General features: G+C 40.2%; 4 protein-coding genes and 1 pseudogene across 5 annotated transcripts in view; all 5 read left to right on the forward strand.

The window, feature by feature from the left end:
* The window catches only part of LOC113666755 (aldo-keto reductase family 1 member A1), a 63,758-nt gene that overhangs the window by 17,110 nt on the left and 20,151 nt on the right, over positions 1–26,497 (forward strand). The gene's annotated exons all lie outside the window — the stretch shown is intronic.
* On the forward strand, positions 331–14,141 carry LOC149033939 (histone-lysine N-methyltransferase SETD2-like; annotated as a pseudogene). Its single transcript, XR_016182925.1, has 19 exons — positions 331–448; positions 922–983; positions 1,171–1,259; positions 1,388–1,446; positions 1,941–2,001; positions 2,091–2,130; positions 2,505–2,593; positions 2,785–2,908; positions 4,183–4,260; positions 4,653–4,751; positions 4,931–5,030; positions 5,438–5,450; positions 5,500–5,572; positions 6,119–6,229; positions 6,866–7,369; positions 10,632–10,667; positions 12,120–12,689; positions 13,154–13,277; positions 13,367–14,141. The product of XR_016182925.1 is annotated as a histone-lysine N-methyltransferase SETD2-like (transcript).
* Positions 10,011–11,893, forward strand: LOC149033940 (uncharacterized). Its single transcript, XM_089194260.1, has 3 exons — positions 10,011–10,667; positions 10,764–10,847; positions 11,291–11,893. Exon 3 carries the CDS (start codon positions 11,337–11,339, stop codon positions 11,751–11,753), a length of 417 nt encoding a protein of 138 aa, XP_089050386.1. The 5' UTR covers positions 10,011–10,667; positions 10,764–10,847; positions 11,291–11,336; the 3' UTR covers positions 11,754–11,893.
* Positions 13,367–26,302, forward strand: LOC149033941 (2-hydroxyacylsphingosine 1-beta-galactosyltransferase-like). Its single transcript, XM_089194251.1, has 7 exons — positions 13,367–13,573; positions 14,173–14,245; positions 14,542–14,629; positions 22,307–22,916; positions 23,588–23,797; positions 24,242–24,530; positions 25,161–26,302. The coding sequence occupies exons 3-7, from the start codon at positions 14,600–14,602 to the stop codon at positions 25,441–25,443; spliced, it is 1,422 nt and encodes a 473-aa protein (XP_089050377.1). The 5' UTR covers positions 13,367–13,573; positions 14,173–14,245; positions 14,542–14,599; the 3' UTR covers positions 25,444–26,302.
* LOC113664176 (UDP-glucuronosyltransferase 1-2-like) lies at positions 13,432–20,833 on the forward strand. Its single transcript, XM_089194250.1, has 6 exons — positions 13,432–13,573; positions 14,173–14,629; positions 16,503–17,115; positions 17,672–17,881; positions 18,470–18,758; positions 19,078–20,833. The coding sequence occupies exons 2-6, from the start codon at positions 14,471–14,473 to the stop codon at positions 19,358–19,360; spliced, it is 1,554 nt and encodes a 517-aa protein (XP_089050376.1). The 5' UTR covers positions 13,432–13,573; positions 14,173–14,470; the 3' UTR covers positions 19,361–20,833.

Raw genomic sequence — 26,497 nt, forward strand, 5'->3', positions numbered from 1 at the left:
GAAACTAAAGTATATGTGCTTGGATTCTGCGTTGGACTTGTGGCCGCCCGGCCATTTTGAGCTCGTATTTTTCGCTTCTCGGATCGGGCGTTCGGAAATGGAGTGTGCAGCCTTGGGCTTTTCTTATGTACGTAATAAACCTAGAAATAGATAACTCGCCAAAATGGGGTTCTTTTCAACATAGTAAGTGGTCAGACAGCAAGCGATACACTGTGGAAGTAAGGTGAGGTATTTTTATTGAGAATTTGACCGTACTTTTTATTCCTAACAGCGGTTGGAAATATTCCCATACAAACTCTTGTAATTTCGCCATGACTCTTATTTTGCAAGATGATCATCTCACAGCTGGAGCTTGAGCTGCCTGTGGTTATACATCACTTCGTGACACAAGATTCATCAATGTTTTTATTAACTTCAACTTTGACAGAAATATCTTATTTGTGCAGCGGTATATTTATATAGCCAAGGCCATAACTAATCAGGGCAATAAGAGGGCCAGAAGGTTATTCCGTGTTTGGTGCAATCCCAGACCAGACAGTGCCATGCCTGTGATGCAAGTGAAATTTTACATGAAACAGATATCTCTCTCATCAAAATTACTAGCACAAATTAAATAGAACTCCTTAATTTTGCCATTTTGCATGCACTCTTTGTGAACATTTAATTCCTATCACTTTACTCTGCGGCTGGCTTTAATCACTGCATGGCTTCTTCCATAGATCATTTGTGGAAATTTCAATTGTTAAGTAAAAAACATTTATAAGAAATGTGGTACAAAACCTGATTTGCCTCACTGTCACCTCAAGCTTTGGATCCTTTGGTTGAGGATGTACAAATCTTGTTAGTTCAGTGGGTAAATAGCCAACTTTCTCGTAGTCTGAGGAAGACATTATGTATACTGCAATTGCATTCTTGTTATAGGGTTTGTCAGATTCAGCATTATCATTAGCAAAGATGTGTTTATTATGTTCATAGTGATACTGGTAGGCTACCTGTAACGCTTTCTGGCATCCTGAAATCCATTTGTATATTGTTTATCTGTCACTCCACTTGGTGTGTGAAGCATTAAATAGTTACAGTATGTCTTGAAGTCCATGGGTCTTCCTGAAATTTTCCACTGTTAACATTGAAAGTACCTGAAAATACCTATGAATGCTGTTACTTTTCCAGGTGTCTGAGGAGCACATCATTTCTTCAGCTGAAGAATGTCAACCACCTAACTATGAGCATATTGAGGAGAATAAGTACTTATTTGACAGGTGGGTTTTATGTTTAATTACTATTAGCAGTGTTCAACTATTTTATAGTATAAAATAGTTGAGTTTTCTATCCTTCAAACAACTTGTTACTGTTACCAGGGCAACATGTTTTTCATTTCATGTTTCAGAAAGAAGAAAGTCAACAAGGAAGTGCGCAGAATGCAGTGCGATTGTACCTTAGATCCTGGTAAGTAAATGGCTGTGACACAGACTTCACTATATGCTGAATATGGTTATGTGCATTTTACAGTATGTGAACTTAGCAACCCACTGTTGAGGTCTTCTTAGTCATATTTTTTGAGATAAGCTGAGCATGACCTGCCCTATGCCTTTTTATGGTATAAAACAAATAGATTCTGCAAATAAATTCCACATTTATATTGAGGTACAAACATCAGTGACACACTCAGCTGTGCCTTGTGTACTATTTTTTTTTGTTCTTATACCACATTTCAACATCATCTGTGGTCTCCTGGATCAATGTCAGTGTCTGAACAACTGCACACCTACTCCTCCCCTAATTCAACCACAGTCAACTGATAACAAGTTAGGATTAATGTTGGGTTAGGGGAAGGGTAGGTACTTAGTTGATCAGATACTGACATTGATCCAATTTTTTACAGAACAGATGGATGGAAACATGATTTTTTTCGTTGAACATATAGCAATATTTTTTAAGAGATGATCCATGTTCTAGTGGTTGTGGCAAGGACTGTCTGAACAGATTGTTGATGATAGAATGGTTGGTATCTTTTCCTCTCTTGTTGGTTAATTTTGCCAAAAGTCTTCCTTCTCACATCGTCATCGTCGATCACATTGATCTCCAAATAGTAACAGCAGAAGTGCTAGTGGAGAGATGTGAAACAGGTTAGTGAAACTATCATTACAACATTAAGATTGATGTTACTGAAATGGTAAGGGTTAGCTGTGCAAGCAACTGCCTCTTTAACAAAGATAATGGGTATTTTAACCCTTTAACTCCCAAGACCTGATTGTTCATTCTCTCCTCTAGCTGCTACACATTTCATTTTAAAGTAGTGATGAGAATTTGGTGTTTGATCAATTCAACAAATTCTACCTGATAAGTTTGAGTATTCTCCTAACCTGTTGCTGGATGATATATGGATATTACAGGGAGAAGTTTCATCTTAATCACTTCTGGGAGTTAAATATGCTTTCATGAGAGATGATACTTATATGCTGATATCAGCCATGAGAGGATTTCAAATTTATGTACATGTACAGCACTTTTTGCAGGGCTGTAAAGTGAAAGTTGAAGTGTTTAAAACAGAGAAGAAAGGCTGGGGATGGAGAACTCTTGAAGATCTGGAATTGTAAGTTTATATTTTTACTTTTATCTTCAGGAAAGAAATGCCTTATTGGTATTCAATTTTGCAGGTCAGTAATTTTGTGTTTTCACCTTCCTTTTTTTTTTTTTGGACCAATCACAGAGCAGAGTATAGCAAAAAACAAAAAAAAACCCAATACTTTTGTCACTCAATTAAAAATTGTAACTGTTGTCCAGGGATCAGTTTGGTATGGAGTACTGTGGAGAAGTCATGAACTGTAAAGATTTCCAGGAAAGAGCATAGCGTTATGATAGAGAAAACAGAAGACACTACTAATTCATGGCATTGAGAGCTGATGAGGTAAGGAGTGGAAATCTTAACCTTTTCCTAAGTAGAGACAATAACAGCACTACTGTGATGAGTGCTGATAAATTCTTTGGTCATTTTAAGGCTTTTCAAACCCAGAATTGATCAGTAGATCACTATGCCGAACAGTAATGACATCTTAGTAAAAGTGAGCAGGATTTCAAGAAGGGCTGGTGGTCTGTTAACCTAGTAGGTCACTTCATATGATTTTGCTCCTTTTGCTGAATGAAATGACAATGATTAGTTTCACTGAAATAACCTGATTATTACTTCAAAGTGCACAAATGCATTCTCTGAGACCCAAGTTTTAGCATTTTTATGAAGGGAGGGGTGGGAGGAGGGTTGGTGTACCCCTAGATCCCTTCAAGTGGTTGTGCACATGTCAGGAGGTATCCCTTCTCTCCTTAGTCCCTCCTCCTTGCTGCCTTCTGTGATTCGTATCTAAAATCCTGCTTAACCCTTTAACTCTCAGAAGTGATTGACAAGAAACTTCTCCTTATTATATTCACACATTATTCAGCAAACAGGTAATGAGAATACTCAAACTTATCAAGGAGAAGCTGCTATCTTGATCTAGCACCAAGTTCTCATAACCAATTTACAAGGAGATGTGAAGCAGCTACAGGGGAGAATTAACAATCAGATCTTGGGAGTTAAAGGGTTAACTGTAATTCAATTGTCCACTGTGTGGACAAAGAACATATTTAAATGGCATGTACTCCAGTCAGTTCAATGTTATGATCTCCAGCCTGTTATCATTTTCAAATTCTTTATCAACTGAGTTACAAGGAACTCCGTAGTCAGCCCAGTTGTTTACTAGATTTATATGTGACTTACATCTAGCTTTGAGCTTGAGTAAATGATGTTGAAAGCATCCATTGTGGGAAATTAAATTTTGATATATGCTTATTCCTTGAATCAGAGCCTAAGCTCTGATAAGCACCCTCTCCCAAATAGATGTCCAAATAGATGTCCATCCCTCAGGCCTTAAGCACCCATCTTAAAAGAAGCACCTCCCCCCTCCTTCCTCACTTTCCTAAATAACAGGGACACGAGGAAAACCTGTTTCTATTGCCTCAACCAAAGGGCAATCAGTATGGGAGAGTAATATTAGCACCCCCCTCAATTCAGTGCCCAGTCCTTCCAATAAGAACCCATCTTTTTAAATATTATACGTAATACAGTACATGTAGGTGGACTAATCATTATAGTTCATGGTTTTGTTACTTAATGAGTTATAGCTTCTTTAAAATTCCTTCTTTGTTCAGCTAATTGATGCCACCTACAAGGGGAACTTGTCTCAGTTTATCAACCACAGCTGTGACTCAAACCATGAAACTCAAAAGGTAGTTTAATAAATTGTTCAGTCCATTTTACCAGTTTATATTATGATCAATAATGCCAGCTTTTCACTTCTTTTTCCAGGGGTAATCTATAGTAGATTGATTGACAGGAAACTGAAAGAAAACACATCTACAGCTGTACTTAAATCCTTTAACCCTTAAGAGTGACTAGCATCCAATTTCTCCCCACAATATTACTCCTGAATCAAACCTGTAGGTCATGAGAATAAAGGAAATGATCAGTAACTGAAGAAGTTCTTGATTGCTTAACAAATTCTCCTTGTCAGCCCCTTAGGAATTGTTTAGAGAGCAGTATGGAGAGTGTGCATACTGATGTTTGGGTGTAAAGGGTTAAGATAAGAACTGAATGGTTTTTGTTCTTTTGCTTCTCATAGTGGACTGTCCATGGCTTGTTGAGGATTGGATTTTTTTACTCAGAGACCCATCCCAGCTGGTGCAGAGCTCACGTTTGATTATAAACTGCAGCATTACAGGTAGGTGGGCAATGTACATGCTACTGTCAAAGCTTCATGTCTGTAGGTGACACTAAACTGAGAGATTTTAAAATTTAAGGAACTTTACAGCAGTCACACAGAAAGAAGATCCCTTCTGAACGTGGGAGGAGAGGCTTACAAAAAATTCATAGTAAGTTATAACTTTTGTCATTAATCAGGAAAGTTGCTCAGATTTGCCATAATGTGAAGCACCAAATTGTCGTGGATTTATTGGAGGAGACAAGCAAACACCTCTGAAGAACACAGTGGAAAGAATAAGTATGCGAAAAGATTTTTAATTACAACCCTGAGAGTGACCAGGATTTACTTTCTCCCTGAGATATCCCCCCTGAGTCACACATTAACACGTTAACTCCCAGAAGTATTGAACATATAACCTCTCTCTTTAATATTCATACACTATCCAATAAACCAATAATGAGAATACTCAAACTTATCAGGTTTAAGTTTTTATCTCGATCTAACATCAAATTCTTGTAACTAATTTACAAGGAAATGTGTAGCAGCTAGAGGGGAGAATTAACAATCAGATCTTTTAAACAAACTCTCCTTGTCAGCACCTTATGAAATGTATAGAGAACAGTACAGAGAATCTGCATACTGATACTAGACTGTAGAGGTATAAGGTCACACAATTTAGGTGTAATTCATGCTTTTTCTTTCAGGTGATCATAGAGGGTTGGTACACAGTGACCAGGCATTGAGGCTGTTCAGATTGATGGTGCAGGCAGAGACTATGGAGACAGAGACTATGGATGTCTCTTGTCCATGTGTCTCTTGTAGAATCCCTCTCAAAGAAGGTTGGCAGAATTAAATCTTGCTGAAAACAAGAGCTTTTATTCAAATGAAAAACTTGACGCACAAGAACAAAAACTTGGCATCTTGGATTTTTATTCTTTGTGTATGGACTTGCTTAAAATATCCATGTATGGATTAAACAAAAGTTCGTATAAACAGGCAAAGTTGTTGGAAAATAGCATTTAAGAGTACAAGACAACCACAAAAAGTATTGTGGGTAGTTTCCAGGTCACTGTCGCTAGACCTCAGGATTTTACAGTAGCAAATCTGAGAAAGCATCCCTGTAAGGAAGAGGCATGGTGGGTTTGATGAATTTATTTATTTATTTGACTTATTAAAATTCATTGATCGCCAAACCCCAGATGACCAACAAGTTTGTTTGTGTAATTTTTTCCTTTTTCCAGCAACCTTTCTTGAAAAAAGCTGTATACAGATGAAGAGTTGCAGTCATAACATTCTGTAGCATATAAATGTGGTTTTTCAATTACTTAAAATTTGTGCTCTTTGTCTACAAGTTTGTTTGATTGTTTTTTGTTTTGTTTTTATAGCACACCACAGACCAGTCATGTTTAAAAGGGTTCCTCAGGTATCAGGGGCTTTCTCTACTTTGGAGCTGGATGGTGGATGGTGGAGGAAAGAAAATGAAACTTCGGTTAGAGGTGATGATCAATGTGTACTTTCTCCTTGTAGAGTTATATAGTAGCTCAGGAGAATTACAGGAATGATCATTCCAGAAAATGTTCAACAAGAAAGCAAATTTGCTACACCAGGGTAGCAAGAATGGTATGAACGTCAAGGATTTGTTGGTGCATAGTTAGTAGAGGAGACTGGTTATGAAAGTCGGAAATCTTCAAAGCGCGAAACAATAGGGCCGCTTCTGATGTTGAACGTACCTGTCACGTGATCGCGACGGTGCACAACTTTCAAAGATGGCGTCTCCTCTACTAACTATGGTTAGTGTTTCAACTATCAACATGCACAGTGTACATGTACAATGATGTTTGGATTGTCAGAAATTTTGAAGAGAGACTGATGGGGCGAGTCACAAAGGCAAAACTGTGGAATGGTATTCCTGAAGAGTATTTATGGAGTTAGGGTTTTTTGCCAATGATTATATATTTATCTGATATATAGTTTTATACAATGTGAACTGTTTTGCCGATGTATACATTTTTTGTTGAGGGCCATCAGTTTATCAGTTCACACTGTTCCATGCACCCTCAATAAATAGAGTTCAATATTATTATTATTCAAGCAACAAATTAACTGTTATTTTCAAATATTGTGATTTCTAGTTGCAAGAGACATTGAAATGCCTTCCTATAGCAACAGAGAACCAACTTGAAGATAGCAAGGTAATAAAGGTGGTGAGAAAATGGGCGTCGTCATTCTGTCCGACTGTCGAAGCGGGGTCCAGCAGTGGACAGGAGTCACATGGCAACAGTCCGGCAGATTCAGAATGTACGGCAGGAACAGAAGATAATGATGACGAAAACCAGCAATTACCAAAATCTATTGATGGAGATAAGAAAGCTATTGGTAGCCTCGTGCTATTTGAACGGCAAAGCTCTATCAAGGACCAATCAGATGATGAATCTTTGGATGCAGAAGTAGCCAGTTTTATTGTCGATAAGACTGTAGACAGCAGGACCATAAAGAACGAACTGCTCTCAGAGAACTTTGAGAAATCCCCTGATGACCTTTCAGAGGACGACCTCAGATCTAAGGACGAGCGATTGCCTAAAAGCGGCATCGTACTAATGGCGAATGAGCTGTTGAAGTCATGGAGTTTTTTGAAGGTGATACCATTTTGCTAACCAGATACCTGTCCGAACACGATATGTTCATGTGTAATAGAGTCTTTGGCTTCATTTCCTAAGTAACAACTTTCTTTGTCTCTCATTTACAACATCTAAATTAACAACAACCAGATACTCGAGGGAAAAAGGATATCTTAAACCATGATAACCCATCAAGATTTCGTGTCTGTAGCCTAAAAGGGGGGAGGTGGGCCGAGTGGGGTGTTACAGTCCTACAGGCTAAGAGACCACATCTGCTTGTGATTATGCCTGCGTTCTTGTGCGTCAAGCAACTAGTAGAACGTTCACTGATCTATCACAAGTTTTTTTTTTTTTGTTTAAGGCGAACGACCAGGCTCCCGTGAGGGTAGTGCAATGCCTGCCGATCAAAAACCTAATCCAACCCATGGCTGAAAGTGCAATGCCTTAGGGTTGGGTCCACCATAAACCGAGGGCCACCAGACACCAACTTCGTTGGGGAATCGAACCCCACCTCGCAAACATTGAACACACTCACACCCAAAAATTGAACACGCCCTCTCCAAACAACACACAAACAAAACTGAAACAAAAGAGAAAAGGGAACTAATATTTACAATATTATTTACTAAACTATATTTTGAGACGTAGATACTATTGTTTACAAAGGAACTAGTATTTACTATAATTTCTTTCTACATTTCGGGACCCCCACAACAGAAGGGGGGGTAGTACGTTTAAGCAACTCGGCGGCAAGCACCGCAGCCGTAGGGACCACAGAACGAGAGCTACTACGAGTAACATTGACAAAACCATCATCAGCCAGGGAAGAGGACTTATTTACATTATTAACATTGGCCCCCGCAGAGGAGGACGGAGCCTTGTTTACATTATTAACACCAGAGCTATTACTTTTAAGAGCGATATTCTTGACACTTAAAGCCTTTGCAGGCAACATCCGGCCCTGTGACCCACAATGGTCCGAAAACTCCACCCACAAAGCGTTACTGTGCTCAGTGGGCCCAACCGCATCAATAATAGACCCCCTAAAGGAAATACTATAGGAAGGGTCGTCCTTAACCTTAAGGATAAACTGAGCAAACTCTACCTCAGACATCTCATCACTAGTATCCACTCTGGACATACGGATAAGATTCGCATGCACTATCGAAACCGCCCCATTCTCTTAAGTTATGCGGACCCTATCCGGATCGTCAGCAGGGGAGACCCCACACAACTTAAAGTCCTTATACGAAAAAACAAAGGCCGCATTTCCGGAACTCCGGCATAACATAGCACGATACCCCACAAAAAACTTCCTACGAAGCTCAGGGGTGAAAATTCTACATGAAGCAACAGGCGAAAGAACAGAGCGAGTACAGACAGCCTGAGGGGGCCCAGAGGGGCCAGAGACTGCCGTAGAACCCGAAGCAACCTGCACACTCTCAACAACAGGGACCGAGAGGACAGACCCCGAGACACGCCCCGAGGGGCAAAGAACAGGAGCCCCCGCAGGGGTACCAACTTCCACATCCTCATCCACAACCTCACCATCCTCTTTATAAGCAACCTCAACTTCCTCAACCACATCCACATTTTCCTCAACTACAGCAACATCCTCCACATCAGGAGCCTCGTCTTCAACATCCTCAACTGGTTCATCTGCACCCTCATCCAAAACAGAACTATCAGAGACAGCCGGTACAACAGTCTCAGGGGGGTCAGGTACCACCACAGGGACTGCAACCTCCATTGGGACAGCAGACTGACCCCACGGCCGGGTGCACGCACGCGCCTTGTGGTCTGGGGAGCCACACTTCCTACACTTTCCATTAAACTGACAATCCGCCGCCTTATGGCCATTAACTTTACAGATCTGACAGAACGGGGGGATACCCCTATACCAAACCCGCACCGGGTAGTCGTCAATACGGAACTCAGCCGGAACAGGATCCGACAACACCATCGTAAGAATACGTGACCCAGTAAGAAGGCCCGGAATTCCCGAAAAACTCTGATGCTTAATACTAACAATTTCACCATATTTACTTAGCTCATTACAGATCAGAGCATCGTCACCTTCAGCAGGAAAATAGTGTACATAAACCAAAGACGGCGGCTCGTCTGAGGACGTCACACTAAGATCGTGCCCATCCAACGCTAAAGAACCCATACGCGCAAATTCCTCTTTGTCCGAGACATTCTTAAAAGTGATACGTATCAAGCCCCTAGGGCAAAACTGAATGGCAGAAAGCCTTTCAAAATCAATACGCTCCCTAAGGAGTGCAATCACACGGTCCTTTTCGTAACTAGCCATCATCACTGACGCGTGAATCACGCACGTCTTAACACACTCTACACCCATGGCAAAAGAACAACAAACAACCCAAAAGTGGATGGGTGACCAAAAACTGGCAAAACCTGTGAGCTGGCAAAATACCAAACTCAACAGGCCAAAAAGCCAAGAAGAAAAACCAAACCAGCCCAAGACTGGAAAAACAACCAGAGACTGGCTTACCCCAGGTTACGGCAAGAAGCCGAGCATAAGTCCCTGGGAGGGTCACCAGAAAAAACGGCCAAACCAGGACACAATTATACTTACAACAATCCTGCTTCTTTATCCAAGAACACTTGTGAACCCGCGAATCCACGTGCGATACTAAGACGAAGGTTAAACCCGCGTCAAGCAACTAGTAGAACGTTCACTGATCTATCACAAGTTATCTCCTCGCATTAGTTCAAATCTTTCCTACTAGCTTGACAGTACCCCTGGGGGGAGAGAGGCATTGTGGGAGTAAAAAAGGTGTCTCGGCTTTGAACACAACAACATGGCGGACAAAAATCGGGCATGCGCAAGAGATCAATTATTGTCGGCTGTACGCTAATTTCCCGCGCAAAAGTCAATGGAAAACACTAAAACAATAATAAATCTCGCAAAATAAGCGAGAACAAATTGGAACGTTCATAGAAATTTGTACAAGGATACGAAGAGAGGGAAAAGGAAACCGAGAGAATTTTCAAACACAAAGCTTATTCAAGTACAGGTATGCTGTTGATTTTCGATTCTGTTTTGAATTTTCTATTCTGTTTTGAGTTTTCTATTCTGTTTTGAGTTTTACCAGAAAGGTTATACGTTTTTAAAACACCGTGAATTACTAGCTGGTGTGGTTGTTTGTAACTCGAGCGAACTCGACTCAACAAGCTAGAGCTTTACTTCAGACCCCTTGAGCCAGAGTCTAACGCGCTAAAACTGGGGCATTTTTTGCCTTGTATTTGTTTGCAGGAAGTTTACCGAATACCGAAGAAAACTGCAACTCCAGTAAGTATTATTAAAGTGACACTCGAAACAGAGGGCATTTTTCCTCTCCGTTTTTATTTATTTATTTATTTATTTTGTATTTTGTCTTCGTTTTAGCTTTTGTTTGAAAGCCGATCGTTGATGCAAAAGGAGAGGGTGAAACTCTCTTGTTGATGATGATGATGATGGTGATCATGCAAGGTGAGACAACAAATTGAATAAGTGATTGAAAAAAAGAACAGGTTTGAAGAATTTCTACGTTCAGAAGATGAATTTTTATACCGTCTGGGCTTGGAAATTAAGGGTTACCATTGATAGAGCGTTTTTCGATTGAGTGCCTTAAAACAAAATCAAAGTACTTATTATGGAAAGAAGAATGGAAAATACCCTGAAGAGCCAATGAGAACTCGGAGTAAAAACAAGCAAACCGCCCAAAAGGCAGGAAAATGCGGGCGACCAAGTCGTGATTGATTGTAGTTTTGCATCTGATTGGTCGAGAGAGTGACGCGAGTTTTTTCGGACCAATCATAGAGCAGAGTAGAGTAAAACCAGTACAAACCCAGATTACTTTGGAAACTCAATTAAAAGTTACTCTATTAATGGTCTTTGAATCTCTGATCTGATCTATGATTGTATTTCTGTAGGACTCCTATTGAGAACATCGGTTCTCCAGGAAAATAAGATGCCATCATGAAGAGTTTACAGGACTCCCCCAAGCCCCTCTATCCATCTGAATCCAGAACTCCGCCCGTTTCTCAGGGATTCTCTACCTGTAGTGAAGACACTGAGATGCCGCAAGACTCTTCAAGTGCTACCCCTCCGTCAAAAACTGGTGACTTCAGTGCTTTGGAATTCGGAGAAGACGTGGATACCCAAGCGGATTCAACTCCTGATAAAGGAGAAGGAACTCATTCAAGTTCATGGGTGTCGGATTCTGTTGAAGTTACTCAGAAACAAGATTCGAAATCACAAAACATGATGCAGACATTCGGTTATCAACAGCGCATGAGCGTCAGTGTGGAGCATGGGATGGGCCCTTTCCAACATAAACCCGGCCGCAGCAAAAAGAAAAAGAAAAAATGGAATCAATTGCAGAACTTACTCTAGCAACAGGGAAGAAATCCTCAAGGATTGGTAGATAAAAACGCTGGGAACTTTAACGTGAATCCTCAAACAAACTTAAGACCTCAGCAAGGTACGGCAACCCAGTGGAGAGGTCAGTCGCAAAATCCCCCTGCGACTTTCTAAATGGGAAACCAATTCTTCTGCAGCAGCGGACCAGCAGTTGGACATGATCAAGGACCACGGCCACAAAGTGTAGTTTTAGGACGTTTTGTGGGAAATTTCTCTCAACAACCTCCATCACTACCAAACTTTAATGTACCTCCTCCTAATATGTCACCTATGGAATTTTTTCGCATAGTTCCACCACCTAATATCCGTCCGCAGACTCATTCAATGATTCCTTAGCAGCTACAGCCAAATCCGCTCATACCGCCCCCTCAGCAAGTACCTCCTCCACCCCTTCAGAGTAGTCAATCGCAGTTCTTTCCACCAAGTCAACCTACCCCCTCTTACACTCGGCTTCCTCCTCTGCCACCTTTTCAAGCCAATGTTACGACACCACCACCAACACAGTTTTCACACTCCAACCTTAACCCTATTCAACAGCAATTTCCTCAAAGCATCCAGGCTGCTTTTCCACCACAGCAGAACCAGTTTCAGTTTAATACACCCCCTCCAAACCTCAACATCGCGGCCGCTCAACAGGAATTAAGCCGGAAATATACCATGGCCTCTACAGCAGGTGACTGATCCAACAGAAAGTGTACCACACCCCGAGTTGGGGTCGCTCTCTGTTCAAACTGGAGCTATGACGACATCGATTTCAGATGCCTTTGAATGCAGAGAGGGCTTTCCTTCAGATTCAGAACCGTGCACGCCATCACCTGTGAAACACAAACCACCGGGGCATCTCCCTCCACATTGGAAATCAGCTACCGATAGCCAAGGGAAAATCTACTTCTATCATGCCCTAACAAGGTGAGAAATCTTACTCGTTTGTTAGAACTGTGGGTTTGTTATTGCTCAATGCCCACCGCGAGTCCTTGGCAAATAATGAACTGTTGTGTATCTGGGTTTTCTGTCATACGATAACTGTGACGAGTTAGTTACTTCTAGGTCTTGGAAGCGTTAATCATCTATTGAAGCGTTAATCATCTATTGGAGAATGATTCTGTTGTTTTCTTCAGCAAGTAACATCGCTAGAGCCGTTTGATTTTCATGAGAGAGTTAAAAGTGTGTCCCGGGCCCTTGGTCAGTAGCCGTGCACCAGATGTCTTCTTCCATGTATCGTTTTCTTTTATTTTATTTGTCGACCATAATTTTATTCCTGGCGACTATCGCCCAACAGCGTCTCCGAAAAAAAATTGAAAATGTCTATTGGAAAATTCCCCCCCCCCCCCCAACTCAGTGATCCTCATATTTAACTTTCTTTCTTTTGGTACGAAAACTCAGTGGGATCTTCCAAGCTGGGACAGCAGCCCCTCATCAGAGGAAGAACACCCTTATGTTGTCCCAGAACCTGATCATACAAGTATTTCTGCTCACAGCTACGTTGATATGGACGAGGCAAGGCAAACCAGCAGCTTGATTGTGGCAACTACTTCCTTGTCCACTCAGAATGAAATCTGAAGTCAACTCTTCTTGTTATCCTCCAGGATTCACCACCAAAACCAAAAGTAAAGAAATTAGCAAAGGCTCCTACAACACCTCCGGAGACCCCCCCTGAAAGGCCAACGCTTACCTATACCACAGCTCCAGCAGATACCACTGCACACAGGAGGGGGGATCACTTGCTGAGAGATGGTACCTCAAGCAGCTCCTCGTCACACCAGAGCAAGAACAGAGAGCTTTTTAGAATGAAGGTCAGTTGAGTCCGTCTCAGTGGTGACGTTACCTTCTCAGAGCCTGTGAGGCCAGTGTCACGCCATGGCCTCTTTCTCAATATGTCACGCAATTTTTATCGGTTTCATCATTGTTTCAGCATTGTTTCGGATGTCCTGTATATCTGTTTACTAACTGATGTATTTTCGTTTTCGATATTTCTCTCCGCAGCTTTCTAGTGTTAACTAGTACATATGCTTAAAGATATTTTAAGGAGATAGTTAGAATCAATTTTTTGTATGAATTAGGCTATTCGTTCTCAATAATTATTGAATCAAGCTTTTCACCTTACTGATTGTAAATTAACTCAGAATAGCTTTCAAGGAGAGTTGATAAACTGCTCTATTGAAAGCAAAAGCTCCTAGTTTCAGCCCTAATCAGGGCCTTCAGTCCATTAGTTCCTAGTGGGGAGATGATAACGTTGTGATTACCTGATCAGTCTTTCATTGCAATAATCCAATTTTGTACGTGTAGATATGTAACGAAACTAGTCAATTGATGTCATTTAAATCTGTAGCAAAAGCTAGCTTCATTTTCACAAGAAACAAACTAGCAATTTTCTGTTTCTGTTTCTTTTCAGCCATAGTTGTGTTATGAAGACACTTTCCCAACCCTGAAGGCTGAGTGGCCTTCAATTGAATGCAACTCTAACTGTAAGATGCATCTCCTCCTCTTCCATATACTTTATCATCCTCCTCACACTTACCTTCCTGCCAGTTTTGCGTGGGATTTTGAGGCCCCTGAGACGGTAGCTAGTGCCACGGCAAAGATGCACTACCCCCCCCCCCCTTTTGCTCTTTTTCTTCTTTCCACCCCGTACCACTTATCAGGCAGGTTTGCGTGTCCGAACTCAGGTGTGACGTCACCCGATCAACAAAATGGCGCTCAAAGCTATGATCGTTCAGCTAATTGTTGCGCTTGTTTCAGTAAACTTTTCTTTGTCGGCCAGAATTGCAGGTTTTAGCCCAACATATTCGGGATCCCACTACTTCACCATAAAGAAGGTTATGGAGGAATTGTCCGCGCGCGGACACGAGGTAAGGTCTAGAGCAGCCTTGCAGAAGTATCTCTGACCTACATAGCCATCGTTTACGGCGATACAGAGGAAAGTAAAAAATAAAGATCTATTGCGGCATACTGTATAATCTTTTCGCTTTGGTGGTCCTGCATGTAGGAGTTCATAATTATTTAGAATTTTCGATCGTGCAAAAGGAATCTGTGACGGCCATGCTAGACTTTAGACCGTGCAGACCGCGCTTTGTTCAATGGAGTATTTCGACTGTTACAGCTCGCGAGACTGACAAATTCGTGAATTTTTTTGAGAAATTTTTTTGTACAAATTTTTGCTGTCATATTTCAAATACAAATTACAGACATAATTAAAATTACTACACAGTAACAAGGAGGTTTGGCCAACAACGTGAATGAATTTGTTGCACATCCGACAAATTCCTTTATGACCTTCAAACCCAGTCGACTTCGATAGTTATCCAATTTCACTAGTATTATGCGGTTTTTTCAGCCTGAGGAAAAAAGATACGTTTTCTGGCTTATAAAATTATATTTTACGCCTCGGTGGACGTCAAGTGGAAGTCAAGAAACTTTGCTGGGAACTGGTTTTTGATTGGATGATAAGGAGAAATGAACAACAAACGAGTGGCTTTTTAAATGCCGCTACATTTTTGGTGCGTGATGCGTTCCGTGCCTTGTTTTTCAAGTTTGCAGAACTTTGATTCAACCAGAATACTGGATCTTTTCATTCTATATTTCGATTTCTGGTAAAACGAAAAAGATACTGATGAAACCTTGAGTCCCGTCTGTTGGTTACTTGGAAATTGTCCTTTTAATTTTAATTTCACACACATTGTGTAGTGTATAGGCTATTGAGACATTTCGTGCCGCATACATGGTGGAATGTAGGTTCGAGTTGCATCTCGAGTAGCGGAAAGCATGGCGTGTTGTAAAAGTCGTGTGCAGTGAATTGAAACACTTCAAAAGGTTTAATCCGTGTTAATCTGCTTATTTATTGGCCATCACCACACATTGTGCATGCATTGCGATAGAATCAGAGATTAAGTTGACATGGCCAAAGTTCTCCATCAGTCTTCTACTCTGGTTCAAAAACCTTATTTTCTAGTAAAGTTAGATTTTATGGTTCAACACTTTCTTCTCTGTAAAGTTCTTTAGGCTGTCTTGTGAAGATCTTGGTAATCATTTGCGTCATCTACATAGCACATTCCTTACCCCTAAATCAGTGTCACTGTCCACACAAATTACATTTGCAACACATCTTTCAAAGTAGGGATAATCTCCATGAGCTCAAGAAACTTGAGCCTGCAATTTTATTTTGTTGGATTATGTGAGCTCGAAAATAACCTTATAAAATTTTGTCATGTGTTGTTCAAAAATTGGAAACAGTTCCAATGTTACTAAAAGAGTAAGAAAAAGACGTATACACCTTTATCATATGTACATCACAGTTTAAAAGAAAAAGCCAACAAAAAAATTGCACAGTCTGTGCACTGTGCACAGTCTGCAGTCGGCAGTCTGTTTTATCATGGCCACCCATTTTCAAGTGCAATCTGTATACAATACTTACATCTTAAATCATGCTCAGATTATCAGCAGGCACAGCTCTTTTCATAGAAATAAGTGAAAAGTTAGCTTAGCCAGGGTAACTCAGGTAAGGGTTGTCTCAGTATTCATAACTGTAAAGAAAGTCCCTTAGAGAGTTTGATCCAGGGGTAAACTAATTTTTCGTCAAAGGGGTTGACTACCATAATTTATCTGCAGATCCATATTCACCTCTTTGTTTTAAGGCAAGGCTGTACACCAGGGTGTGTATTTGTGTTAAACCAGTATTTTTTCATTACTTTTTTTCCCTGCTCTCATGCTTTTTCTTCAATACAGGTTGTGCCGATTAAGCCTGCCAATCAAAACGATCCACCAACAATTGTGCAGACGATACCTCATAAGATATTCCACATACCATATAACCAGTCTTATTTTGAGGTATTTTTTGTTAAAAGTCATATGGAAGACGGCATATGGAAGGCTCTAATCAGATTTACAGAGATGCAAAGTGTCATTTGCGAACACTTGTTAAATAACACTGAACTGATTCAACATCTGAGGCAGTTTGACATGATAGTGTTTGAAAGACTTTTTTTGTGTGCTTCAATAGTGGCAGATCTTCTAAAAATTCCTGCAGTGGTTTTAATACCCTCTCCAAATGCTCCAGCAGGTTGTTCACTTTTCAAGGTTCCTTGTCCATTGTCATATGTGCCTTCACGTCTCGCTGCATTTACAAGTGACATGTCATTTATACAGCGTGTCATGAACTCTGTAGGTCAGATCAGTTTTGAGTTTGCTGTAAGACTTTTGAAATCTCCAAGTGAGCGTCGCCTCAAGGAAAAATATAACATTGCACCTGAGAAAGAACTTGAAGAGGTCCTCGGGAATGCTGAGTTAGTGCTCATTCTTGGAGACTTTGCACTTGAATATCCACAGCCACTTCTGCCAGGTTTGCTACCCATCCTAAATAGGATACCACTCCATGGCTGGGCTGCCCCTGCACCCCCCCTACCATGTCCACCTCCCCCCTCTCCAGATGTTAAGTTTTTGACAGGTTTTACTGACGGGTCATTGGTACCCATTTATACTCTTGGGTGGAGAGAATTAAGTGTCCTTTGTACAAACACAGAAAAATTACTTAGATAGCCCTCTAACTTAACTGTTAGGTGACTACATCTCCATGAAAAAAAGAGAAAAAAAAGAGAAGAAATCAAAATTTCCCATTGAATACCCTGATTGTGACTCTCTGTGTCCTCAATCAAGTCTCTTTTCAGACTTGCGTCAGACATTGTAGGTCCATTCTCTTGAAATAATACTCTCCTGAAAGGGTTGAATGGCTGTCAGTTTGCTGAAGGGTGATTTATATGATTCCACTCATAGCATAATTAACACATGTGCATCAGGAGATTACAAACTTACTAGACAAATCAGTTCCTGGGGTATTTATAGATACCTGATCACATTCTGTTTGTATTTATCTTCTCGTTTTGTTTTTTTCTTTTAAGGTCAGGTCATGGTGGGTCCCATCACTGCTAAAGCAGAACCTGACACACTTCCCCTTGACTTGGCAAACATTATCAACAGTTCTAGGGGGCACGGGTTCATTATTGCTTCTTTTGGATCGTATGCAGAAACAATTATTTCTAACAGGACCTTCGATTTTATGGCTGCAGCTTTTGGAAAGTTAAAGCAGAAAGTTATATGGAAACTTAAAGGTATTTTTTTAGTATTAATTGTTAATCACCAGTTATTGTCAAGGTCATCATTGTCATCATTATTGTTATAATCAATGTAACCATAATTATTGATGTAATTTTTAGCAATGCATTTTATTTTAAGTAAGACATAATGTGTTAATTGTCTCCAGTGAAGTTTAAGCCGAAATAGGTAGAATGAATGTAATTAACCCTTTGACTCCAATAAGTGACCAAGACAGAATTTCTCCTTACAATATCAATACAATATTAACCAGATAGGTGATGAGAATAAAAGAAAACATCAATATGGGGATAATTAGTTGCTCCAATACTAAATTCTCTGAACTAACAGAAATAAATTCTTCACTCTGACGAAGGGCCAACGCTGGAAATGTCAGCTTTTTTACTCTTTACGGTGGCCAATTTACGTTTTCAACCAAGTTGTTAACACTTAACTACCTAGCATTATAAGAATTGTATGGTTGACAGTAAGGAGAATTACAATTTTGATGTGGGAGTTTAAGGTTTAAGATTTTATGTGCCTTTTATTGGTGAAACTTTGAATTCTTTGTTACTCAGGAAAATCCTTTTTATCAACTTTTTCAGGTTACATTCCTTCGCTCCTTGGTCCAAACATCAAAGTAGTGAAGTGGATACCTCAGAATGATCTGTTGGCTCACAAAGATATCAAAGCTTTTGTTTCTCATGTGGGACACAGCAGTCTCTACGAGTCAGCTTACCATGGGGTGCCTGTGGTGGCTGTTCTTCTCTTTGCTGATCAGTTTTTTAACGCCAGGAAGGTAGAGCACTTTGGATTGGGTATGACTGTGGATCACAAAACTGCGACTGCTGAGGAGTTTGCTAAGACAATGGAGGATGTGATGACTGAACCAAGGTAGTGACACGTATTTTAATAAAGTTTAGAGAGTCATTTAATTTGACATGTAGTTGCATAGCTGGAAGATATCTAGCAATGTGATTGTTTATCTATGGGGGAAATCGGCGTGAAAATCCATGTTCAAAAGTTACACCGTTCAGCAGCATATGTAACAAAAAAGCCCGCATTAGGATCCTTAAGAAAGTTATTACGACACATGCAATCGCTTAAAGTCACTGTGTGAATTATCATCCACTTTTTTTTTTTTTTTTTCACTTTTTCCTGCATGAAAGAATCGTAAGTTTTTCAATGTTATTATTCGATCGTGTTTCTTCAGTTTCCAAAAAAATGCTAGGCGCATTTCTCGTCTTATGAGAGACACTCCACGGACCCCCCTAGAGAAAGCTGGTGACTGGATAGAGTATCTATTCAGACATGGTGGAGCCCAACACCTCAGAGCTCAAGTGTTTAACATCCCTTGGTACCAGTACTACTTACTTGACGTCATAGCTTTCCTTGTTGCCCTAGCTGCGTTTGTCGTCATGGTGATCAGATGGACATGTGGATGCATGTTTCGTGGGTGTTTCCGCCCGAGCAGCGAGAAAGCGAAAAACGATTGATCTCTTTTGGCCCGAGCTCGTGATGTCACAAGTCATGCATGGGTAGTTACTTTGATTTTAAGGAATTCTTGTAGAGTTAACATTTTATAATATTCATGGAAGTTGTCACCAGGTAAATTTAAAGCCAGATTTAAAAAGACTCAGCGGTGAACGCACCACGTGCACCGTTTCTACGTGTAACTATAGACAATTACAGACTTGTAGACGTTGCTTGTTCGATGTAGCCAGCGAACAAACCCACATGAGTAGTGCTTCGGAAGGAGCGTTTCTTGGCTCGCGGGCAAGTATGAAACTCTGAGCAAATTTAGCCAGCGAGAGGTCTCAAATGGGTCTAGACTCCCGGCAAACCTCTCCTCAACTCGTTTCAAATCTTCCCGCGGGCGGAGAAACGCGCGTTATGCAGCGCTAGTAATAAATGCTTGCCAGCAAAAACGCTTGCGGGCTAAGTTTGATATAAATGAAAGGTTCTGGCGGTTGGTCAGAGTCAGCTGAGTAAGGGCCAATTTGCAATCACTGTTTTCAGTGGCGTATCCAAGGGAGGGTGTCGCACGGCTGGATCCCTCTCCTCAGACCTGTGGGTTTTTATTTTTAATTGTCTAACAGCAAAATTCTTGCACCAACAAGATCATATGTCACTTCTCACTATGAAGTGTTTAAAAATTAACTTTTCTTAGTGCTAATACCAGAAAAAGTAAAACGCTCACCTTTTTTAAACTCAGTGCTTAAGGCGGGGTTTCACCTGAATTTTGCGGAATGTGTGCACGTCGTCTCAGTATAACCATTTTAGACTGCCATAATTTTTACTTAAAACTTACAGTGTTAACTAGTACATATGCTTATAGATATTTTAAGGAGATAGTTAGATCCAATTTTTTGTATGAATGAGGCTATTCGTTCTCAATAATTACTGAATCAAGCTTTTCACCTAACTGATTGTAAATTAACTCAGAATAGCTTTCAAGGAGAGTTGATAAACTGCTCTATTGAAAGCAAAAGGTCCTAGTTCCAGCCCTGTCCAGACCCTTCAGTCCATTAGTTCCTAGCGGGGAGCTCACCCAATCATGAATTATTCACAGACGGCCGTCCTTCCGTGCGTACATTAATATACCGATAAGAATTAACTGGACGGCTTGCGCTGGAAGAAAACATTGAAAACTGCGCTCAACTTCGTGCGCGTGCGATTGTGTGAGTATCGATTGAAGAAAAACTCCATTTTACGACATAATTGTTCACTAATGTAGCTAAATAATGCATTGGTTCTTCTTTAATAAATACCATCGACAAAATGATGATACAACGTAAAACAGAACAGTATCGCAGATTGCCGTTCGCTGAGTACTTGTATTGTACAGTTGAACCAGCGTAATATTTGTCCTAACAGTCCTAAGAAGAAAGATAATCTGCGATGCGTTAAGGACATTGAACTTAAAGTATTAACATTGATTCCGGGAAATAAAACCTGGAATATGTAAACTTTAAGATTATTCTTGGTTTCATTTGGGTGGTTCCGTTTTATGTGACCACCCGGCATAGCTGAAGACGATACGCAGCAACAGACGGTTGGGACTCAGTCAAGGGTGACCACGACCGCTTAACCCGTTACACCCTAAGATCATTATTCATCTTCTCCTTACCGTCCTCCATTCAATTTTTAAGATGTTAACAAGAAGAATTTGTTTACCAATCAAGAGGTTCTTTAGTTGGTGATCATTTCCTTTATTCTCATGACCTTCATGCATGATTCAGAGGTAATACTGTGGGGAGAAATTACATGCTAGTCACTCTTAAGGGTGTAAGGATTAATATGCGGTGTCGCTTAAGGTGTACGAGGAAACGAGACTTGGTGACAGTCCACCCACGGGGAAACTTAAATTTGCAGTCGCGGTGACCGATTTTTATCGTGGGAAACTACCTCGGGGGAATTATAGCTTTTGGAGCTGATATCGGCCACGAGAACAACAGGTTTTCTCATGAAAGCTACCCTAAAGTAACAAAATGGGAAACGTGAAATGCTATGCAAGTGAGCCAATCAGCGCTTGTCGGTGAGTACGTTGCTGATCACATATGTGGGTTTATATGTTATCTCGTGAGACATGTGACGTTAGGCAATATGCTTTTTTCATTTATAACTTGCAATGCCGCGATTTGGAACTCGTATAGGTATATTTCGGTTTTTTGGAATATTCTACAATTCTCTCCCGATTAAAAGATTCATTTTTGTCTTAGAACCAGCCTTCATTCCGACTTAGGGTTGTAAATATTGATTCACATTGGCCTTTAGCTAGTGTAGTTAAGAAACTACTGTGCTGATCAATGAAAGTATTTGCCCATTCGCCCATCAAAAACTCCTGGTTCTGCACCAGATCAGGGCTTTCAGCCCATTGATTCCTGCAGTAAGCTCACCCATTCATGAATTACATATCGATTTCAAAGGTATGTTAATTAAGACCCACTAGTTCTGAAGAGGAAACTTGTAAAATTAACGTCGATTTCTGATAAGCAGACATAGAACGTATGCCCCAGGGACTTCTTTATCAATGCGACTAGCTACTAATTAAGACGTGACGATAGTTTTAACACCAAGCCATTATCTTTCGTTTTACCTCATCTCCCTTGCCCCACTAAAGGCTTGAACGCTTGTTTGAGTTTTTGAAACGTCTCCAAAAACTCAAACAAACCCAGACACGCACTGGCAACTACCATCTACCATGCCTATTTGTCGAGGGAGTTACTTTGCAACATTCAACTTTAGTGATTTCTCAATTTTTGTTTGTTTTGTTTTTATTACTATTTTTTTAGCCCTGTTCTTTTTGTCTTTTCTTGAGTGATCACATGAGTAGTTGTTCGGAGCGCCGTAATTTTTTTCAAGTGGAGGTTGAATACTTCACAAAGTTTTTTTTAGTTTTCTTATACAGTATAATTACTTTTTCTTCTTTTCTGATGTAGGTGGTGCTTGTTCGACCAGTGCTTCGTGATGCACCACCAAGTAATGAGCAGAAAATTCCCCAAAGGACATTCCTGACACCATACGACGAAAAAGATACAGAGAATAAAGTGAAAACAGCCATGGAAGGCAAATTGTGGAAGACAATAAATAACTTATATGAAATGCAAAGAGTCAATTGTGAAATCATGCTGAATGACACAGTGCTACTTCGAGAACTGAAAAGCTTTGACTTGATAGTTTATGAGAGTTTTTCCTTCTGTGCTGTTTTGGTCTCTGAGCTTCTTGGCATTCCAAAAGTAATCATATTTTCTGGTCCTCCAAATGGTCCAGGAACTTTTGCCCATAATATTCCCCACCCAGTATCATACATTCCAGCACCAATGACTTTATTTACAAGTGAAATGACGTTTTTACAGCGTCTTGTGAACTTTGGAGTATACAACTTCATACAGTCTGCAGAACAAGTTTTAATTGCCAGGTACATGGGTTCTCTGAAAGAGGAATACAACATCACTCCTGGGAAGAGCTACCAAGAAGCTTCTGGCACTGCTGAGCTGGTGCTGTTTCTTGCTGATTTTGCACTGGAGTATCCACAGCCTCTTTTGCCAGGTTTGCCAAAATAAGTGAAGAGGATCTTAGCAACTGAATACTTACCCCTCCCCTAACCAAACAGCAGTCAACTGATAACAAGTAGGGTTAATGTTGGATGGGGGGGGGGGAGGGGGGGAGGTAGATGAGCATGAGGCTGCTTAGATGTTGGCATTGATCTGCTAAGTAATCCAATCACTCCTGTGATAGAGTTTAGAGTTGGAAAAGGTTTTACATGTGACATGTGATTCCATATCTGACGTGTAAATTTTACAGAAAGGCGAGTTAAGATGTGATGTGAAATTTTCCCTTTGAAATTCATGATGTGTTAAATACTGCTTAAAGACCAAGTGATGCATTGATGTTTTTTCATGTTCAAAATTTGTGCAAAAAAACCAGCCAACAGATAAGTGATAGCAAATGTATGGGGTTATCCACCAGATAGAAATTTATCTAGTGGTTAATTAGCGCTATGGGACCTTTCTATTACAGAAGGGTAATGGAAATTTTTGAAAATTATAAATCACAAAATATTGTCTAGATCTAATGGTAGGCTAGTTATCATTTATCTGTAGTATCTTGCCCAAGGGGGGGGGGAGGTAATAAGGCATCCTCAACCTCACCCCCTCCTCCACATTATTCTTAGGATGATCCAGTTAGCATTAACAGTTTATCAGTTTGTCTTCTTGCAGGTCAAATTATGGTGGGTGCCATTTCTGCAAAAGGGGATCTTAATACACTCCCCCCTGAATTGAAAGATTTTATCAACAGTGCAGGGGGACATGGGTTCATTATTGCCTCTTTTGGGTCATATGTACAAACAATCATAGCTAAGGAGAAGATCGATGTCTTGGCTGAAGGTTTTGGAAAGGTGAAGCAGAACGTGATATGGAAACTGAAAGGTATGTAACCCTAAGTAACTTTGCAAAGGGATAGATCTGGGCCCAGTTGGAAAAGGGCAGATAACACTATCCAGTAGATAGGTGATAGCAAAATGTATGGGGTTATCAACCAGATAGAAATTTATCTAGTGGATAGTGCCATGGGACCTTTCAACAACTGGCAAATATACAGACTTTACACCCAAAAGGGTACTACCTCTTGCATGGCAGAGTATGTCAAAGATTTTGTGTCATTGAACAAGTTGATCATGCATTTAGAGAATGGATAGGGAGAACTTGAAAGTGAGTCCTCTTTTTTAGCTTCTTTTGCAGTGATGTGGAGTTATAAATTACAGTTAATTGTCACAGAGTCAACAGAATTTTTGTGACAAGGATATGGAAATTATTTTTTGATATCTTATATTACTAAAAGGTATAATTGTTGTGATATAATTATTATTTCAGGCTACATACCCCCATCTCTCAATAAAAACATAAAAGTAATGAGCTGGATACCTCAGAATGATCTGTTGGCTCACAAGGATATCAAAGCTTTTGTATCTCATGTGGGACACAACAGCCTTTATGAGTCAGCATATCATGGGGTGCCTGTGGTGGCTGTGCCCTTGTATGCAGACCAATTCCCTAATGCCAGGAAGGCAGAACACTTTGGAATAGCAACAGTTTTAGATCACAAAATTATGAATGCTAAACAACTTTCAGAGACAATTCAGCATGTTATTGATGAACCAAGGTATATTCATATATAGATAATTTATTAATTGTGTGAAATTGTAGCAAATGCTGTTGGAAAGTGCTCAATACACATGAGTGTAGAGCTAAATACACTTCAAAATGACCAAAATGAAACACGCATGATTCCCTAAGACTCTGAGTTTCGTGCTTACGCACTCGTCAGACAGATTTAATCCTGTCCTTGACATCAAAAGAGTTGTATGGCAGACAGCAAGGAGAATTGCTAGTGAGATCTTGGGAATGAATGGGTTGAGTTAGAAATACCTGTTGTTCTCAATGGTTGCTTTTCACTATCAGCAATGAAATGCAAACTTCTATGGTGAACTCTGTAATTTCATAAGCTTATAAAGACCTTAGAGAATGGCTTTAAGCTGGAATCAAAATTGTGTTTGCACTTGCACCAGGAAAAGCAACCTAAAAAAGGCTTCAAGACATATTTTAAATACTATTTAAATATAATTATGACATCCACATCTTTTGTCCACAAAACTGCTTTTCCCTTCAAATTATGAACTTGTTGTATTAATAAATTCCTAGCTATATAGAATTGTGCAGTTGCAAAATTCTTATGTTAATTTGTATTGTTGTAATTGGCATTGTTAAATGTTGCTATTCTTATTTGTGTCAGAGTCAAGAAAGAAGCCAAACGCATTTCTCGTCTTATGAAAGACAATCCAAGGACCCCCCTGGAGAAAGCTGGGGACTGGATAGAGTATGTACACAGACATGGTGGAGCCCAACACCTCAGAGCTCAAGTGTTTAACATCCCTTGGTACCAGTACTACTTACTTGACGTCATAGCTTTCCTTGTTGCTATAGTAGCATTAGTTGTCATGGTGATTAGGTTCACATGCAGGTGTTTTTGCAAAGCATGCTGTAAAAGTAGTGCTACAAAAACTAAGAAGGAGTAGGCATGCTATAATTGCTGTTCTGTAGGATGTCACTGAGTGCTTAATTTTGGATGTTATCACGAAAGGAGACACCTTCAAGAAATTCCAAGCAAATGCAAATTGCATGAAATCATCATAGCCAACATATTGATCATGAATAAAGGGGTAAGTTTCTAAAGAAACTGTGGTGCTGCGTCGGTGGGAGAGTATAGCAGGTAATTTAGTGTTAACAACTGGGTTGAAAACGTAAATTAGCCACCGTAAAGGGTAAAAAAGCTGACGTTTCGAGCGTTAGCCCTTCGTCAGAGCGATTAGAGGAATTGTGGGTTGTGTGATATTGATCATGATCCTGTTTCACGCACAAAATTAAAAAAATAACAAGTCACTTGCACTTGAAACAGTATTTCACGCTTCACGAATTTAAAAGGGAAACTTTAAATATCACCCTACCTTGCGTTCTGGTAAGATTCACTAAGATTAAAGATTAAAATAGCCTGGTTTTTTTTGTCCTCTCGTGTCTTCTTTAAAAAGAGGAGGGGAGGGTGTTGTCCTTTGTAATTTTGCAGATTATCTAAACTCAGTTGATAATACAAAATTACCCTGTTATACTCTCCTACCCACCGATGCAGCACCACAGTTTCTTTAGTAACTTACTCACGTTATTCAATCGAAAAACAGACGTAGCACGAAGCACGTAACGCAATCGTCATTCTAGGGAACCTCTTCTCTCTGATCCGTTTGACGTTCGAAATGACTCGGCTTTCATATATTTGCATCAGAGTACACAGCTTCAGATAACCATCAAAGTGTTTCATTTTAACCTACTTTCCCGCCGACGACGCACTACAGTTCTCAAAAGTACTGATGAATAACCTCGCTCACAAATTTGGTCAGATTAGTTCTCTCCGCAGCAAGCGATCGCTGGTTTCTGAAAAATATAAACAGCGTGAGGAGTCCATTAAGTAATGGGCTCCTGACGGCGTTCACAAAGTTGGGTGACCACCAGAAAAAAACATTGGACTGAGAACAACGATAATGAGGTAAAGTCGAGCGTTTTTACGTCCATCGATTTAAG

The sequence above is a fragment of the Pocillopora damicornis genome, chromosome 14 (genome assembly GCF_964200805.1).
Source record: "Pocillopora damicornis chromosome 14, jaPocDami1.2, whole genome shotgun sequence".
NCBI lineage: Eukaryota > Metazoa > Cnidaria > Anthozoa > Scleractinia > Pocilloporidae > Pocillopora > Pocillopora damicornis.

Excerpts from the sequence above, each read along its gene's own strand:
- LOC149033940 (XM_089194260.1), top strand. The coding sequence starts at position 11,337 with ATGAAGAGTTTACAGGACTCCCCCAAGCCCCTCTATCCATCTGAATCC.
- LOC113664176 (XM_089194250.1), top strand. The coding sequence starts at position 14,471 with ATGGCGCTCAAAGCTATGATCGTTCAGCTAATTGTTGCGCTTGTTTCA. Across the intron at positions 17,116-17,671 it reads TCCACAGCCACTTCTGCCAG|GTCAGGTCATGGTGGGTCCC; the intron begins GTTTGCTACCCA and ends TTTTCTTTTAAG. Across the intron at positions 17,882-18,469 it reads AGTTATATGGAAACTTAAAG|GTTACATTCCTTCGCTCCTT; the intron begins GTATTTTTTTAG and ends CAACTTTTTCAG.
- LOC149033941 (XM_089194251.1), top strand. The coding sequence starts at position 14,600 with ATGGAGGAATTGTCCGCGCGCGGACACGAG. Across the intron at positions 23,798-24,241 it reads CGTGATATGGAAACTGAAAG|GCTACATACCCCCATCTCTC; the intron begins GTATGTAACCCT and ends TTATTATTTCAG. Across the intron at positions 24,531-25,160 it reads CATGTTATTGATGAACCAAG|AGTCAAGAAAGAAGCCAAAC; the intron begins GTATATTCATAT and ends TATTTGTGTCAG.